Source organism: Stegastes partitus, unplaced genomic scaffold (assembly GCF_000690725.1).
Source record: "Stegastes partitus isolate 25-593 unplaced genomic scaffold, Stegastes_partitus-1.0.2 Scaffold1634, whole genome shotgun sequence".
NCBI lineage: Eukaryota > Metazoa > Chordata > Actinopteri > Pomacentridae > Stegastes > Stegastes partitus.
This window is the reverse complement of record NW_007579365.1, coordinates 31334-50170: the sequence shown is the minus strand read 5'-3', so window position 1 is coordinate 50170 and position 18837 is coordinate 31334. Positions and strand designations below refer to the sequence as shown.

The 18837-nt window shown below is 41.4% G+C and overlaps 1 protein-coding gene and 1 pseudogene across 4 annotated transcripts in view; both read left to right on the top strand.

Moving 5' to 3' along the window:
* Positions 1-18837, top strand: part of adgrg6 (adhesion G protein-coupled receptor G6) — a 114744-nt gene that overhangs the window by 70140 nt on the left and 25767 nt on the right. For all 4 annotated transcript variants that reach the window (XM_008301140.1, XM_008301142.1, XM_008301143.1 and 1 more), the window contains 11 exons: positions 9194-9282; positions 11647-11699; positions 11999-12037; positions 12122-12270; positions 12724-12835; positions 16171-16259; positions 16677-16741; positions 16824-16960; positions 17416-17581; positions 17779-17925; positions 18044-18160. In XM_008301140.1, coding sequence (XP_008299362.1) covers positions 9194-9282; positions 11647-11699; positions 11999-12037; positions 12122-12270; positions 12724-12835; positions 16171-16259; positions 16677-16741; positions 16824-16960; positions 17416-17581; positions 17779-17925; positions 18044-18160 — 1163 coding nt within the window. The remainder of the gene's footprint in view (positions 1-9193; positions 9283-11646; positions 11700-11998; positions 12038-12121; positions 12271-12723; positions 12836-16170; positions 16260-16676; positions 16742-16823; positions 16961-17415; positions 17582-17778; positions 17926-18043; positions 18161-18837) is intronic.
* LOC103371721 (mucin-5AC-like) lies at positions 1419-2316 on the top strand (annotated as a pseudogene).

The window sequence follows — 18837 nt, the reverse complement described above, 5'->3', positions numbered from 1 at the left end:
GATAGATAGATAGATAGATAGATAGATAGATAGATAGATAGATAGATAGATAGATAGATAGATAGATTTATAAAATATATATTTTGGCAGATTAGTGTTGCTTATAGATATTATACACTGATAAAAACACATTCTTTCAACACTTTAGTTTTTTCGATTTGTGTAATTATGCAAGATATTGTCAATGAAAGAATCAATCTACATAAAAATACAAAACCAACACTTGTTTTCTGCTAACTGTCACTAATTTTATCTAATTTTAAAAATGTATTTACAGTATTACATTTGAATTAAGACATTTTATCTGTTTGAAATGAAGACAACATTTATAAAGTTACAAGAAATTAGTTTTTAATGTCAAAATGTAATTTTCTTTGAAAAAAAAAAGAAATTTATGGGTGATTTTTAGCTTTATTTTACATTATGTATGTAATTTCACAATGTATGTATTTATTTATTTATTTTAGTTTTATTTAAATCTTCACTTTTTCATGTATAAAAATATGTTAAATGAGAAGGGAGCATTTTGTTAGTGGTTACCATGATTTAGGCCTGCCTGTCTGTAGATTACATGATCTACATTTCAGATCAAATGTATTTAATTTGTGTGAATGGAAACATTGACTGTTAGATCGTATACCTTGAAAATTCACAACATTGTAAAAATGCCTCTTTTCTTATTCTCCCTTCTACTAGTTTCTACTGTAGTTTCTTCTCCACAAACAGTTCAAGGAGCAAATCCTCTGCTGCTGTTTGTTATTACTAACCACCCAACGACTAACATAGCTGTTACCACTGCTGCTTCTTGGGGTAAGATACTCACTTGCATGTCTAATTCATTAAGGTATGTGTCATGAACTCTTCATCTTTCCTCTTTTTTTCCCCCTATGTTTTCCTTCTAGAAAAATGTCTTTTCACTCTGTTGTGAAGCCAATTTAAACATTTCTGAACTTGGACTTTCCATGCTGTTGTTTGAGCAAGTCATCCTCTACTGATTGGATCAACAGATAGGAATTAATATTTTAGTAAATGGATCATAGTTTGGTTTTGTCTCTGGGATTTAGTTCAATTGTGCTCAGGTTCTTGTTTTCAGAATGATTAGAGCTTCCTGTTAAAGCTGCTGTCATGGTACTAACCGTTTGATCAACCTAACCTAGTCATACAGGTTATCTCCTGGTTTGGTTTCCTCTCATATGCTACATATATTGACATAATCTTTAATTATTTTAGCTTGTTTTCGATCATTCATGCTACATAAATTCTAATCAAGGTACGTTTTTTTTAAATACTAACATTAGCCGTGTTTGTTTGGGATGGCTCATCTGATGTAAAGGTGTCATGTGCTGTGTTAGTGGTTTATGCTTGGAAATGCATTTTGTTACCTTTATTTATTTTCTGTAACCTGCTTTTTCACTATAATGGCGTCTGCTATGATGTGCCGTGTCCTGACAACAGCGGAGGAGACCACAGGGAAATCTCCAACCAAAGCGTCTGCTCTTGCTGCTCCTGCTGCTGCTGTAGTTACCCCTCAGCAGCCTGAAGCCCGTTCCTCAAAGTCCAAGCCTCTGGCTGCTGGGCCTGCTGGTCACCGAAGAAGAAAGATTTATGGAACAACTGCTGCTAGATCTTCTGTTTCTCAAGCTCCTAAACCTCCACCTCCTCCAATTCCTTTAAACAGACGCACCAGGTCTGTTGTAATTCCCAGCCCCTCTGGAGGAGCCTCTCATACCAGGTCCTTGGCATCAAGTCAGTTAAAACTTCCAGCCCAAGCCCCTGCCCCCCAACATCCAGCACATCAACCCAGACACTTAGCTCCATCTGAAACTACGCACCCAAGACCTCCAGCCTCCTTCCCCAGGGCCCCAGGCCCTCGCAGCTCCAAGACCTCTCTGGGGTTTATCTCAACCCCTTTGAGGAAACGGCCGAATGGAAGAAGACGTCCAGTTGTCACCAGAGCACCACCCAGGGTGGAGGTTCACATCACAAAACCTGCTATTCCACCAACCGAACCCAGATCCACAACCAGGTCTACACAAACAAGTGGATTCAAATCCACAGCTGGACTGAGAACTACAGCGCACATTTTGGGATACGCACCGCACACCACAGGTCGCCTAAATCCTACATCACCACCGACTTCCACGAAGGAGGCCGCTACAACCACTCAAGACTTAAAACTCCTTCGGCAAACTGGGGTGTCAGTGTCGCCTCTGGGGTCATCTGTGTGGCAACATAAAGGTGAGACATTAGACACAAGGGAATTCTCCCCAGCTGTCGGGGCAGCACCCCTGGCATCATCATCATCCTCACTGTTGTCATCAGCATCAGTGCTTAGCAACAGAAAGAACAAGCCTGTAGCGTCACAGTGGTCGCTACTGAGCATGAGCAGTGGGGAAAACCAAACAGTTGCTATGGGAAGCTGGACAGATCCTCTGGAGCCACTGGGCGATGAGTATTCGTCAGGCTCTGAGACTTTTGTGTATGATTTGACTGAGCTTGTGGAGGAGGGCAGTGCTTTCAACTTGTATGAATTTGATGTTGCCTACTCCTTGGAAGAACCCACCTCTAGTCCCAATGGCAAAAACGAACAATCCTTCAACGAATCAGAGCCGCACAGTGCTTCCTTTCCTGTCACACACCCTTTAACTGCTTCTGTGGGAGAAAGGGAACATTCTCTCACCCAAACACATTTCCACGATGACTCAGAAAGCCTGCCGAGTGGCTCAGCAGCAGGGAGCGAGCTTTCTTTAGAGCACTCACAGGATAGATTGATGCCAGAAACAGTTACATCTCTCCACACTCTTTCTCAAACCTACTATGGGTTTCCAAACAACACTAGTGCAAGTGGACTGAAGCTGAAGGAAAGTTCCTACACACAAGCTGCCGCTGAACGACTGACATTTCAGCCAACACCATCTCTCCTTATGCCCTCCTTTTCATCTGTTCTCGTCATACAGCCAACTCCCTCTTCAACCGTGGTACCACTGAGCCCCTCTGCTCTCCTTGCAGAGGAGGTTTTCACAAAACAGATCTTTTCTTCTTCAGTGCCACAGATGGAACACAAGGCCCAGATATCCATGTCCTCTCTCCCTGTAAACCCGGTGGGCAGTGTGTATGAGGCAGACATTACTAGAAGTGATATTGGACTTGAAGCAGCGAAAAGTAAGCTGATTAACAATTTATATCCAAGTACAAACTTATTTACACAGATGCATTCGTCTGTGGATTTCTTTCCCCTTAGATCATCTCCTGCTTTTCCCAAAACAACTTCTTTTGACATTTCTCACTACTCCGTCCTTCATCTTATCCTCCCTTCACTTCCCTCTCTGTCAGCGCCCTTCACCTCCCCTCATGCCATCAATCTCTCTTCTTCATCACCCGTCTCCCCCACTGGTATCACTCCCCTTTACTCAAATACTCTCACTCCCCTCTCAACCTCTCCTCCCTTCTGGGTGACCGCTGTTCCTCTTCCACCTTCTGCTGCCCCTCAGCAGCCCTCCCTCCTCAGACCTTCCTCTTCCCAACAGGCAGAGCGAAGAAATTCAGAACCAGATGATGTTGTTGAACCTGCTCATGTTCCACAGTCAGACAGCGTTAGCGAGAACTTTCAGCCTTCTCTGTTGTCATTTCTGTCACCGTCCTCAAACCTTCAAAGAGACTTTGAGGCCACAGTGGCTGACACAGCATCTTTGTTGTCACTTCCTCACTTTTCTGAAGCCCCGACTGAATCTCTCATGCCAGGGGTGGATGGTGCACTGCTCCCTGCAGAAAAGTCTTCAAACGAAACATCCAAACTTTTCAAAAGCCAATCCCTTGATGCTCAATCAGACTCCTTTAGTCGCATTAGCCCAACTCCCTCAGGATTATCTGTAGAAAATTTGGCATCCATTTCTGCCGAATTTTTATCAGATTTAGCAGCTCTGCCAGCCCAGTCGGAGTTGCCTGAGTTGAATCCGTCTGCGGCTTTATGGCCTTCCTCAGATGCAGCTGGTCTGTCAGTCACTCAGTTATTGGTTCATTCTGATCAGAGAGATGCGAGCGACGAATCGCATCCAGCTCATCGCTCTGATACTAGCTCTACCTCATTGCCAACAGCTGGCATTTGGGCCTATGAACGCACCCTGGCTCTGCTCCAAGCAAATATTGATAGAAAGCAAGATTTACACCCTGCTTCTTTGTCAGCTGCTTCCTCATCATCTTCGCATGCCGTTCTTTCAACGCAGAGTCCCCTTCGCCTTGACAACCTGTCAATCACTGTGTCTGCAGAGAATCTTCGTGCTGCCACGGTGACAGAGAGGATGATTGGTGAGGAAACAGCACTGCTTTCCTCCTCACCCTCTCCTCATCCTGTCACTGAGAACCCTCTTCTCTTGGCTCAGACATCTTCATATGGGTCGCAAGACAGATATACTTCCAGCCTGACCTTTAATAGGGATCCATTGAGCCTGCAGCAAGCAATCTCTCATTTACACATTCAAGGGAGCACAAACGCAGCCCCGGGTGCTCGCACTAACTCCGGAGGCTCACAGGCACTTGTTGACTATGACAGTGCATTTAATCACCCCACTTCCCCTTTGTTGAATCCATCTGTCGTGGCGCCAACCCAGATGCCGGCGCTCCACAGCGGCCTGAGTGCACAGCTTGGCGTTGCAGCCCCCCAGCACGCTTCAGGGCTGGATTATACACAGCACTCAGGCTTGACACAAGCTAACAGTGAAAACCCCAGCCGTGTGATCCACACACACAGTTCAGCACACACACACCTCAATGGAAGTGAGGACACCAGTCAGAGATTTGCAGAGGTGCATGTTAATGTTGGGGGGCTGCAGCAGCAATCATCCCACTCTCTTTCCTTTGCACCCACCTCCTCTCTACTCTCACCCTCCATTTTTCCTTCTCCTTCTCTTGCAGCACCTCCTGTTTCCTCTCTTTACCTTTCTCACATCTATCCCGCAGTCGCTCCCCTCTCATCTTTCTCCACTCCTTCTCTCTCCCGTCACTTCTCCAGCAGGGTGGCATTGCCAGCAGTATCTGCCAGCCTGACAGATGCAGAAATTGGCTTTTTGTCACCCACTTGGCCGACTGCTGGAGTCAACCAGCCCACAACAACCCAATCCCCCCTGGACAAATATTTACAGTCTTTACAAAGATCCACCACACAATCCGTTAGTCAGTCAACAGAGTCAGTAGAGCTGTTCATCCCAGACAGCCCAGCTTCCACTCTCCCTGATGACAAACTGAAATCCAGCCACTCACAGCCTCTTGCTTCCGTTAAAGTGGATGACAAGGAAGAGGTTTTTCCACAGTTTGCTAACAATTCACAGACAGTCGAAGCTTCCAGTTTTGTCAGTGGTTCACTGTTGTCACCCGAGGCCTCAAGTAACCTCAGTGCTGTTGGGAAATTGTCACATCTCTCCGCTGTGTTTGATCCTGCGGATGTTGTTCCAAAGATACATACTGCAGCTGAACAACTCTCTGCTGTAGAACTGGCTTCTTCAGCTGTGAGCACCGATGACAATGTAACTCTGGATGCAATGTTAAAAGCTGTAACAGGCCATCAGCCTAATGAAGGTCTAAATGTAGAAGCTGCCCTGAACACTGAATCCTTTCCTGCTGAGGTGCAAACTACCTCTCCCTGCCCCACTTCTGAACCCAGCAATCAGCATAGCTCTGCAGTATCAACACAACCAACCGGTGCTCTGGTTATTCCAAACCCCCTGCACTCTTCTGGCCTTAATATCCCCTCCGCCACACAAGCCTCCAGATCCCCCACTGGCTCCTCTATCGATGCCCCAAATCCCGGCTTCCTGTCTGGGCCTGTAGAACTCCCACGTCCAGCAAGTGACAACCACACTGTGGCCTCAAAATACATCTCCAAGTCAAATGCAACCGCTTTTATCACACTCAAAGACTCTCCTTCAGGGGCAATTGAAACGACAAACACCACAAAGGCTACAAATGCTACAAACTTCATAGGTAATGCAAGTCTAGAAGCATCTCGGGGGAACGTGACAGGCAATAAACCAATGCCAGATCTCAGTGAGAATGTAGGCACAAAGTCAAATTTAACAGTTTCAAAGCCGAGTTTGAACTCAAGTCCAAGCATGTCGAATCACAGCGGGAATCAGAGCTCAGGAGGTTTTGTGAATGGGGCCATGACCCAAGACCACAGTGGCAGCAATGTCAAAGACGAAAATATCAACCTTTCGCCTGTGCCACCTGTGGTTGTCGGTGCTCACCATTTCATAACCACAAAGAACTCCTCTCCAACGGCTCCATTCAAAGCAGTCAGTGCGTCAGTGAATAATGGCGACAGCGGCAGCCTCAAAAAGGCCACAGTGTACCCAACTCCTGGATCCCCAAGTGTAGCTGCCAAGCCATGCCAATGTAAACAACGCTTTCATTTTACATGTCTGTGTGGACTGTCATCGGGGAACAGTATGTTATGCAGTAACAAAAAACTGTAGATGTAGAAAAAATTATTTAAAAAAAAAATCATCTATATTGACTCTAGTTTGCACTTTTAAAAAAATAATCATCATAGTGTTTTTATATTGAGTCTTAAAGTCTGTTCAGATGGTACGACTAAAATGTTGTACAAGAAAATGCATTGAATTAAGCGATAATATAAGAGTATGTGGACCCCCGTGTCCACATTATTAGGGTTCTTTAGGTGTTTTGAAATGATGATGCTTCTGTCATACTGTGTGTTGCTGCAAGATTTGAAAACAAATATCCTAAAGTTGGTTAAGATCAATGGATTTTATTAATCCCTTTGACCGATAATGGCACTTTACATTAAGAAAAATAAAAGATTTTAAGACTCAATACATAGTTTAATTAGTTTTGAAGGTGGTTGGGTTTTGTAATGTGGTAGCTGAGTAGCAGTTTTTATTGAACAACTAGGTTCAGTAGTTCTGTTTGCAAGTAAATCCCTGTCAATCATATGAATGTATGGGATGCCTATAGAAGTGGAGGCTGGTGATTGGTTTGTCATGATTCTGGGTCAGTTTTCCAACATTAACATGGAGTTAATTTGACCAATCAGATTGTAACGTATAGTCTGGTACTTGTAGTCAAACAAAAGGATTGTAGTGTTTTGCCTCACTGTCTGTCTTACTTTTGTCTTTCTCTTTTATCGGGCTTCTGTACAATATCCAAGACTTTGGATATCTCTCGTTTCCTTTTCTCTTCTAAACTTTCATCTCCATTTTAAACACTTTTTCTTTTCGAAGGGTTTTCAGTCCATCAACCTACCTGGTAGAGACATCCTGCTCTGCTGCATCTGCTCTCAGACAGTAAATAATAGACTCCTCATCTGCATTTCACAGACTGCTGTGAAACGACCAGTTGCTTCCTTAACCTCCAGAAACAAAGACATATAACCAAATGTCTGCAGCTTGCAGGGTCTCCCATCAGAAGTGGTGGAGTAGAAGCCTTTTGTCCGTCCGGTAGCACCTACTAACATTTATAGATACTAGAGAGGCACCTAGTGGCCAATGTGAAGCATAGCAGGAGAGCTGACAAAACTGCCAAATTTAAATGAGACAAATAATTGACGGTAATAAACTGCTTCTGCTTTCAGGAACTCAGAGTCAGCAGGTCAGTCAAACTGCTAACAAGACAGAGAGCAGCTGGAGGAAGACAAAAAAAGTTGTAGCATTAGAAAGCAACTACTTATGAAAGCTCATCCATTATCTCAGATATGTTTGGACTGAACATCTTCAACACAGTAAAATTCCAAAAAGACAACAAAAGTTGCAAAGTAGCATTAAATCACTGTTTGTTTGTTTTTTTGTTTGTTTGTTTTTGTTTTTTTAAATGCATGCTTGAATACACAGTTGATTCAGGTCCCAGTTTGGTTTATGACAACCTCCAAATAATTCTGTTCTCTACACCAAAAACACAATTTGTGAAAGATTTAAGGCTACTATATTTTGTATTTTATTATGAGTTTAATTTGACAACTCTTTTTGATTTGTTTAAGTTAAGAAATATTAGAAAATAGTGAAGTAAAGTTAACAAATCCTCGGATTTAAGAAGCTACAACCAAACAAAAGTTTTGCACTTTTAAATTACACCTAACAAAAACCAGGTGTTGTCTCTGGATCACAGTGAGAATCATAGAACTGCTGCAACTTACAAAACTGCAATGTACTAAAACTCTACGTGAAAACTGAGTTGGGAAGCATTTTTTAATATGTTAACAGCATGTTCAATCTACATAAAAAATAAACAATTGTACAGTAAATATATGTAGAAATACTTAAAAGGGCAGTAGCAGACAAAAAATAAATAAATCTCAGTTTCTTTATTTGTAAAAGAAAAACAATGTTTGACAAAATGTTTGCTTGAGTACAACTGATTCACTTTAAATTTTAATGAACTCAAATCAATTGCAATAATTCATATAGTATATTTCATGCAGTATTTTATTCAGTGCACAGCAGGTCGTTTGAACAACAACACAATAATGTTCTCTCTGCAGGCAAGCTTGAGATTCTGCACAGATGAGGTCCAATATTTCCAATCATAGGTTCATATTTACTTATACTTAAACAGATTTTCTCTGTCAGTTTGCCGAGTCTTTAAGATTTTAGCAAATCTTTAAAGAAATTATATTAACAGGCAACAAACCAAACTCAACTGTCGTATCACTTTATTTCACTTTACAAGAAGCTTATTTGCGAAGTTACAGACCCACAAACTAGTGGTCCGTTGCAGTTTTCTAGTTTTTAAAAAAAAAAACACCTCTAAAGAATGTGTTTAATAAATAGTTGTGTTCTGTAATACTGTATGTGGTTAAGAGGGGAAAAAAAGTGTTAAATCCCGACAAAGATTGAAAAAGTTAATGACAGGGTGGATAAAGTGCTGCAGGCGGCAGAAACATGTCGTCCTGCAGCTTTTTCCTGATTCCCGACACGTTCCAAATGATCCCATTCTCCGAGAAAAGAAACCATAATGACTGCTCTCCTCTCCTCTCTGCCGTTGTTATCTGCCAGGCAGCACATTCCTCCTCATCATTATACTCTGTAAAATTGGATTTTTACATAACTCGATTAGCTCCATCCATCCTGCTCGATTCGTCTCCTGCTATGTGGCACAGGCGCAAAAAAAAATAAAAATCCATTCTGTGTGTGAAATAGCTTGTACCAAATGGAGACTGAAGTATTATTTTCTCTTTCTCTTGCAGAGGGGTTATTCTACCGGATTTCATTCGTGGTGGATGACGAGGGCTCGACGCTGAGCCTGGACGATGTGGAGCAAGCAGTGGCTCTCTGGGTAAGACGAGCTTCATTCAGCTGCTCCTGCTGTCTGCTGTAGTTTTACTCTAGTAAATGATGTAAGTTCAAACCCCAGTGTGGCATACTTCAGTAGCTTTATAGAATTTGGGATTACTGAAGGTGGTAAAAGGTCTTTTTTTTATTATTATTATTATTATTGCATTTCCTATAAAATTTGCCTGCACACTGAAAAAGTGATCCGAAAGCTTCAAACTCCTCAGATAACTGAGAGGTACAGCTTTATTAAAAGCTGAGAGGTGTTTTGGTGGATGGAACGAGGACTTTTTTTGTTTGCCAGATGTGTTTTCCATTAACTCTGTGGGTCGTGTTAACTTTGCGCTCTCCACCTCTCTTGTAGAGATTCACATAAATGAGAAGTCTGTGTCTCAAAGCGACCAGCTTTGTGGTTCCCCAACTTCAGAAGTTTCCTCCTGCTACCGTAATACAAAGTTAGAATAACATTATTTTAAAGTATGACAAGTTAGACTTTAAAAATGATCTAAAGTACAAATCCACTGTAGATTCTTGCATTTTTAAAGAAAATTTAACATCTTTTATTGTAATAATTCTGCTCCTCGGTATGAACCACGTCCTTATTGATGTTTGCATTGGTTTGATTGTCGTCACAAAGAATCTGAGTCTTCTGAAGCACAATGTTTTACTCCATGTCAGGAAAGTTTTAGCCTTAATTCTTGTAGTTTAATCATAGCAGCTGGACTCGCTTGAGGTTCTTGAAGACGTTTCATCTCTCATCCAAGAGGCTTCATCAGCTCTCAGTTCAGTCAGTTCTGATGAAGCCTCTTTGATGAGAGGTGAAACGTCTTCAAGAACCTCAAGCGAGTCCAGTTGCTACGATTAATCTACGAGAATAACCATGACCTGGATGACTGAGAACCTTCACAGACACTTTGAGCCTTAATGCAACACATGCGAGGAACCACACCACAACATTCAAACCATCTGCCTGTAGTTGTGACAGCTGTGACCCGCCACCACCGACTCGTCAGACCTCTGAAGGTGTTCTGTGATATCACACACCAAGACATCAGCAGCAGATCCTTTAAGTCGCCGAATGGGACCTCTGTGGTTCCTGATTTGTTGGTCCAGCACATCACACAGACGCCCGATCGTACTGAGACACGGAGAATTTAGAGGCCAAGTCAGCACCTTGAACTGTTTGTCATGTACCGCCAGCTATTCCTTTACAATGTTTGCAGCGTGGCAGGAAGTGTTATCCTGATGAGAGATGACACTGTGATCAGGGAATGTGTTGCTGTGGCTGATCGGTGTGTGCTCACAAGTTTTCTGAATAATTTAATGAGATCAGCAAATAATCCATTTGACTTTTAGTCTGGTGAAATCATGATTTTAAGAACTGATCATTTAACATTTTTACACTGTTTAAAAATGTCTTTCTTGCTGTTAAAGTTGCTTTTAAAGATGATAATTTAATTTTCTAGGGGCCGGCTATTTATGAGGACAACATGCTGTAAACACTGTGAATTACTTTAAGTGCAGCATACGGAAAATAAAAAAGTTTCAGTTTTCACCCACCAAACACCCGACGTGATGTAGACGTTGTTTTTTGGGCTAAATCTGGTCGGCCCGTCTGTCATAGCCTAGATTTATCCCAAATATAGTCATTGAAATTGGGTTGTTTTTGGACCGTCCAGTTTGGTCCAAATTGGTCGGAGGGGTCGTAGGCACAGAATGGCAGCCACACCTCTGTCAGTGTGCCCCAGGGCAGCTGTGGCTACAATCGTAGCTCCCACCACCGGAATGAATGTGTGTGAATGAATAATTGACAGTGTAAAGCAGGGGTGTCGAACTCCGGTCCTCGAGGGCCGCAATCCTGAGCTGATCATTTGAATCAGGTGTGTTGGAAGAGGGAAACATCTAAAACATGCAGGACTGCGGCCCTCGAGGACCGGAATTCGACACCCCTGGTGTAAAGAGTCTCTGAGTGTCTAGAAAAGTGCCATATAAATCTGATCAGTTGTTATTACTGTTATTATAAAAAGCCAGGTTGAACCGTTTTAGTGGGAGGGACTACAGTACCCATAATGCAACACAAGGTGATAAAGAGGCGTCCTAATAGAGACGCCTTTTTAACGACCTGAAACAGGCGGCTTTTCACGTTTCACTTTTCAACCAAATTTTGACATAGTTTATGGCAAAGACGGCTCTTCAACATTTCTTTTGCTGGGTGGGCAGCAACTGTTTCCATCCAGTACGTCTCCAATAACAGAACTAAACTCTGAAATGAGCGTGCACAATTCTTCTGTACACAGACAAATACACCAGAAAAGTAATAATAGTTTTATTGGATGACTGATTCTTTTGGTTTGTTTTCTTCTTGCAGCTGAATCAGACGTTTCAGAACTGGACCCACGCTGTCTACATAGATAACATCAGGTAATTCTGCAAAGATTTGTCACACTAACAAAGCACACAAAGGAGCTTTTCTTCACGGCGTATCGATGTCAGAGCAGGGTCCAGTGGTACTGTGTGCTCATGATTGTTTTTCATCTAAGAGGAGGTTTGTCAGCTGTTCAAATGTTCTTTTCTGTTCCCATTTCTCTGTTGGTCGTGGTGCTACAGCACACCAAACACTGACTACATACACATACAGACACAGAGTCTGACTTTCTCTTGCTATTTAAAATGATTCATCCTTGCTGCTTCCTCACTTCTTTAACTTTTTCTCTCTCCAGTGTTCAGCCTGATTTACAGACCGGCAGTAACCCGACCAGGTAAATGGACTTTATTTGACTCTGTGGTTTATGCTGTTGAGTGTTCATCAGCTCTTAGAAGTAACTCCAGATACTTGCCTCCAGTTACACCTGCCAGGCCCTGCTGGTTCACTACTACATCACCAATGAGAGTCTGGGTGAAGCTGCCGTGTCGGCACAGCTGTCCGGCAGACGGGGACTCGTGGGCACCGACCTGCAGATCCAACCTGCCTCCATCGACGTCCAGCTAATCGGTGAGATATTAAACTGTGTTTACTTATTTTGTTTAGATCTTTTTTGTCCTACAACATGAAACATCAACAAAAAAACACAGACAGATGAATGTCTGAATGAATTATTCATATTAGTTGAACACAGACTCTTCTTTTCTGTATCTTACTCCCAGAACTTGTATTATTTGATTTATGCCCTCCATTTGTTATTCATGAGTTTTGTTGATTTGTGTCCCGTTTCTTCTCTCTGGAGTTTTGCTGTCTGTACATTTCCTTTCCCCCAATCTCATGCAATTTGTCATCTTCTCCGTCTGTTGTTCTCTCCGGTGACTGTGCCGGTATATCATTATCAGATCCTCTGAGTTTTATTTGGCTCTCTTGTCCAGCCGTTACCGCATTCATCTTGTTTGTTACGATATCATTTTGACGTTCAGCCAAAACAGTGAATTTGGCTCCTGTTGTTCCTTCCAATAGAGAACTGTCCGGAGGAGAATCCTCTTCACTACCGCTGGCCTGAGAGCAGACCCAACGTCACCCAGTACCTGCCCTGCTTCCCTAACAAGGACCAGAACACCTCCAGGACCTGGTAACACACACACACACACACACACACACACACACACACACACACCTACACACACACACACACCTGGTACTGCTGTGAATAAACTGCAGCACTGATGAGCTTCATTTCTGTCACATCAGACTTGAGAGAGCTGCAGTTGAGCTACGTTGTGAATTTTTTTAAAGAAATTCAATAAAAAGAGAAACCAAGGTGCCAGAAAAAATACATTAAAAAATGTAGAACACTGGAATGTTGATGAACAGTAAAAGAAAAGACAAAGTATGTGAAAATAATGGCTAATATCTGGAAAAAAAGACTTGTGATGTGGCCATTATAAACAGTTTAATTTATTTATTTTTTTCAGTGATTCTATTGGTCAGTATCTGCAATTTAACAAAACAGGGAAATCTGTAAAATATCACTTAAAAAAAGTAGTTATTTATTTTTTAATATTTCATATAAAAACATTTTTAAATAAAAGCAAATATCTGTGAAATTGTGATTTTTTTTTCCTAATATGAATAAAAGTAAAATGTAAATGTCATGTACATTGTAAAAGAACTCATCACTATTTGTGAAACTACCGATTTTTGGTGGAAAAATTATTTTTCTCTACAGTCAACTAGTGAATTAACATTACGAGCTATTATGTGTAATTTACCAAAACAGGAAGAACAATTAAAATACCAGTAAATTATAAAAGAATTAGAAATCTGTTTACAAAAACTAAAATAATTTATTTTTTATTTTTTATTTTTTTACAATGTGCAGTTGCCACAGACGTGCTTTCATAAGACTTCTATGTACGTTCTGATCTACTCACTTTGACCTGCAGACAGAGACACACTTCTTATTGTATTTCTAAATCCTCCACAGTCTCTCAGATTCATAAAGCTCAAGGTGGTTTTGTTTGGCATCATAGTTGTGGAGCTGTTACTGACTGTGGAGGTGTTTATTTTATCAAACAATAAACTCAAACTTCTGGATTCTCTCACTGAGTAAACTTTTTTGAAGACACTTACACTTCAGGCCAATGTAGACTGAAATAGTGACTCAACAGGGACAGAAATGATGCTATGCCATTTTGGGAAAAACAAAACAACTCCAGAAGAACAAGAGAAGCACACATTTAATTATCAGTTTAATTGAATTTTTCATATATTTGGACTTCAGGGTGCTGCTTGTGTCTCTTTGCTCTTCTTTCCGTCTGCATATAAAATGAATCAGTCACACTGACTTTACTGTTCTTTGTTTAACGTCCATCTTTTGTTGTCAGTGTCAAGTCTTTGTGTTTCTGAGTCGAGCTGTTAATCGAGAATGCATGAAACATTCCTGAGCTTCACCATGAACATTTATTGAGGCAACCTCAACAGTTATAGTTATTATCAGCTCTTCATTAGATTCTGTAGATGAGAGCAGTTTTAGTTCAATTTCAATTTTATTTTATTTGTATAGCGAGGTTTACAACACGTTATTACACAGCACTTAACAAAGTAAGGTACAGACATTACAAATTTAAACAGAGAACCCAACAATCCAAACTAGGCTTTGGACTTTCTCTGAGCAAGCGGTTGGCAACGGTGCAAAAAAAAACCTCTGGCAGAACCAGGGTCAGGGAAGACGGCCATCTGCCATCGACCGGTTGGGTGAGAGTGGGGATGAGGGCAAACAACAGAACGGAACAATAAATATGAATTTAAGTATTCTGGGGGTCAGTGAGGCCAGCGGCTGCAGGTCAGAGACATGAAGCTCCGGATCCAGAGACGTCTGCAGAGAGAACAAGGACAGGACCTTTTGGGAACCACAGAGTTAGCATTGAGGATCCATGGTGCTTCCAGGACAGGACACACTGGAAACCTAATTTTCTGAGTCGTCCCTGTGAGCTTCCAGGAGCTGCTGCATTAATCACTGATCGTCAAACAATAGCTCTTTGCTCTCACCTCCCGCTAACAGATGGACCATTTCTCTTGTGGAGAAAAACACGCAGAAAGCAAACACTATTCAGGGGGTTATACAGACACTCTGTGAATACAAATGAAATTCCCAAAGTTTGCCGGTGATCAATTGACCTAATTCATCTTCTAAACCTTTTATCGTAACATGCTTAAGTGATATTATAGAGCTGATAGTGATCTACAAGTTATTAACGCAGTGGGCAAGATGCCTGCCGATCCTCTAAAAGCCTCTAATGTCTCAGCATAAACAGTGTTTATCAGCTGTGGACGGTTTTGGGATTTAATTAGAGACGAGTCGATCCGTCTTATTTTCGCTGTTTCTTACTTCTGTTTACATTTGCTGTTGATGTAAACTCAGTGTTAACCTGTTGTACTCATAAATCCATGATAATGTGCAGCATTCATTCTTTTAGAACAGCTACTGAGTCATGTCTTCCTTATGACTCCACACAAAATACACTCTCTTTTCAACACTGTTTTCATCTAACAGTTAATTTTAACCATTTAATTGTTGTGCTTTTAACTGTTGTGCAACTCAACTCTGCATGTTCTGATGCAGCTGGAAAAGGCTGCGGGTTCAAATCCTGCATTGAATTTTGTGCAACCAGCTCTTTGTTGCCCATAGTTACATCTCATCGTCTCTCTATAGTTGCCATAGTGATGATGATGGGAGCAAAGAGAAAAATTGGTGTTGGGAGGAGGTTGGGGTTGATGGATGGGTCCACTTGTGTTGGTTTCTCCTTTAAAGCAGATTATTAATGTCACTTTTAATCTCAACTGTTCTGTGACTTTAACTTCATGTTTATTGCAGTAACGATGATGATGATGATGATGATGATGATGATGATGATGATGATGATGATGATGATGATGATGATGATGATGATGATGATGATGATGATAATAATGATGATGATGATGATGGTACTCTATTTTAACCCAGTCCCTGAGAGACAAAAAATAGTCGGTAGGGAATTCAGAAAACCCTCTAATAGATTGTATTCTTGGGGGTGGACAACCTGAATGGTTATTCAGACTGTAGCACTTGTTGACTGGCAACAATAAGGCACTGGTAGTTTGGCTGATTTAAGGCAGATTTATTGTTTGGCATCGATGTCCGTTTGCATTCCACTTTTTCAGTCCTTCTGCACCGACTTCAGCCTCAAGTCCTGGCAGTTGGAGCTCGATCATGCTGCTCCCAGTAGGTCTTTGTCGACAGAATGGGGGATTATAGGTCTGCACCTCACCTGGGTCTCCTCAGGATGTTTTATAGTAAAACTCAGCGCTAGTCTCTGCTGTCATTGTTTTGCAGAAGGTTCCTGTTAAAATCAGTACCAAAGAGGACATTTCTTTTATCTTTGTGCTGACAAATATAAAAAATGCTTTTTCCTTTTGTCGCAGTTTGATCGATCGACAGAACTACACGTCCTACTGGTCGGCTGCAGACTTCAGTAACTGCACGGACATCGACACCATTGAGGTGTCGGCAGGTACGCCCAACCAATCAGACGTCAGGCAGATACTAAAGCTCAGGTCATAGGTAGAATATAATCTAAAATATACAGTTAAGATTGGTGGACAGATGCAGCGAACAGGAAAGTAATGATAGCAAAGAAATGCTGTAAATCTTTTGTTTAGGTACATATAGCAAAATCACAATGTAGTCTCATAATTGAAAAAAAAGCCAATATTGGCCACGAAATATGTTTAAAGTTAAAAAAAGTTATGTAGTTATTATTAAATGTGTTCATCTAATGCTGCAGCATGTTTAATCTGTAGCAGGTGATTATAGATTTTCTGTGTTGAATCATAGGCAGTTTTTATCCTCCAAATGTCATCACATTTTGGTATGAAACAACACACAGTATGTGGAAAATAATTTGCCTACGTGTCTTGTTTTTGTGCAGAAAATGCAGCTGAGGTGGCGGACCAGCTCTTCTTCATCACCAACAACGAGCTGTCCATCGAAGAGGTGAGAACTGCCGCGTTCGACCGAACCTGAACGTCTCGATGAGGAGAGTAAATTAAACCGTCTTTCTTTATAACTTCCTCAGGTGTCTAAAGTGGTGACGAAGGTGAAGCAGCTGGTGAACGTGGCCAAGATCAACACCACGTTAGCTCACACCGTCGTCACCATCATCTCCAACGTCATGACCAGCTCGGAGACGGCGCTGTCGGCCACCTCCGAGAAGTATGGCCTCAATACACACCACATTGCTGTATACATTCTCGCTCTATAATGTGTTACACTCTCTCTGCTGTACTGTACATGACTTTGTTGTTTGCAAGTCTTTCCTATTTTATCCTCCATGACAGTGTAGTCAGTGTCCTGTAGAATAAAGTACAGCATGTTGCAGGGTTGTTTCCCTTCAGTCATATTGTGCTGCAGTGATATTTTACAGCAACATATTTTACAGATCTCATGTCTGCTGCCATCTTGTTATGTGAATTTGAATCATTTAATTATAAATTCAATCCAGTTTCTCTTTAACTTTTTTTTTTTAAACTTTCTTCTCTTGTCTGTCAGTCCATGTTTAACACTGTATTTTTGTTCGCTCAGAAAATGTCCGTCTGCTGATTCAGTTCATGCTTCCAGGGTGTTCTGACAAACTTTTTCTTGTCATTCTTCCTCTCTCTCCTCATCAGAGCTCTGAAGACAGTCGACGAGTTGGTTCAGAAGATCGAGTTCGAGGGCCAGTCCATCAGCATCACCTCCAGACATCTGGCTCTGGGAATATCAGCCCTCAACACCACCATGTTCAGCGGGATGTCTTTCAGCGCCTTCTTCGCCCCGAACACCACCGACCCCCAGGTTATGACCGGCATCATCGAAGTATCCCAGAAGGATCCTTCTGTTGGGCTTTACTCACTGTTCATTTATTTTGAAGGAGACTTTCCATCTCCGCCAAGTTTGGACAAACAAATTCACCAAATAGACTGAAAGATTTCATCTGTCACTGTGAATTTCATTTGAGTGATGATTGTTTCCTCTCTCCTCTCGTCTTCCAGATTGACTTTGACTCAGAGAGGGTTAACCCTTTAGCTCAGATCACCCTTCCTCCCTCTCTGCTGTCCAGCGTCTCTCTCAGCGAGGTCGACAGATCGTCTCTGTCCAGGATCAACTTCATGTTCTTCAGCAGCACCAACCTCTTCCAGGTCAGAGATCACAGAGTGACATTCTGCACTGCACGATGTTTTATGAAGCCTTAATGTGGATAAATAAAGCCACAGAGCGGTAGCAGTACCAGGTTAATGTCTATGTCATTGCTTTCAGAAAGAGCAGGACGGTCGCTCTTTAAACAGCTATGTGGTGGCGAGCAGCGTGGGGAACTTCTCCATCAGTAACCTGGAGGAGCCCGTCGAGATCGAGATCGCTCACCTTCCTGATCAGGTACGATGAGACTCTTTACTGCATGTATACATATGTGTGTTCACATTGTATTGTTGTGCTCATTTAGAACTTTTTGTGTGTATTAACATTTTTTTTTTTGTTTTATTTTTTAAAGATTTTCACTTTTGTTAGTTCTTTATCATTTTCTACAAATTTCCATTTTCTTTTTCTTTTTTTTGTATTCATGCTTTTGTTTTTCTCGTTTTTAACTTAAATTGTTGTAATTTTTTATTTTCTTTTTTGGTTATTTTATTTATCTCTTCTCTATATTTAATTTGTGTTTTGTTTTTTTTTAATTTAAATAGTTTTAGTTTCTCTCTCCAAAATAAGGCTTTGTTTTGTGAATGTTGGGGGTTTGGATGAAATACATTCAGATTTGCAATACCTAATATTTCACGTAATTTCTGGCAGTGTGGAGAAGGCTTTAAAATACAAGTAAAGCCTTGAAAGGCTGAAGTACAGTTTATGGAAAGTGTTGCTTTTTCAGCTTTGTGCTTTCTGTGTTTGGGGTTGCTTGGAATTACATATTTCTAAAAATCCTGGCTTTAAAATGCCTCCAGCAATACATAATGTTGTTGGAAACATTCAGTTACACAAGAGATTTGAATGTGAAGAACATAAAGAATTAAAGCCAGGTGTGAGTGATGCCTGTGATGATCATAAACTGGGCCGGAGCA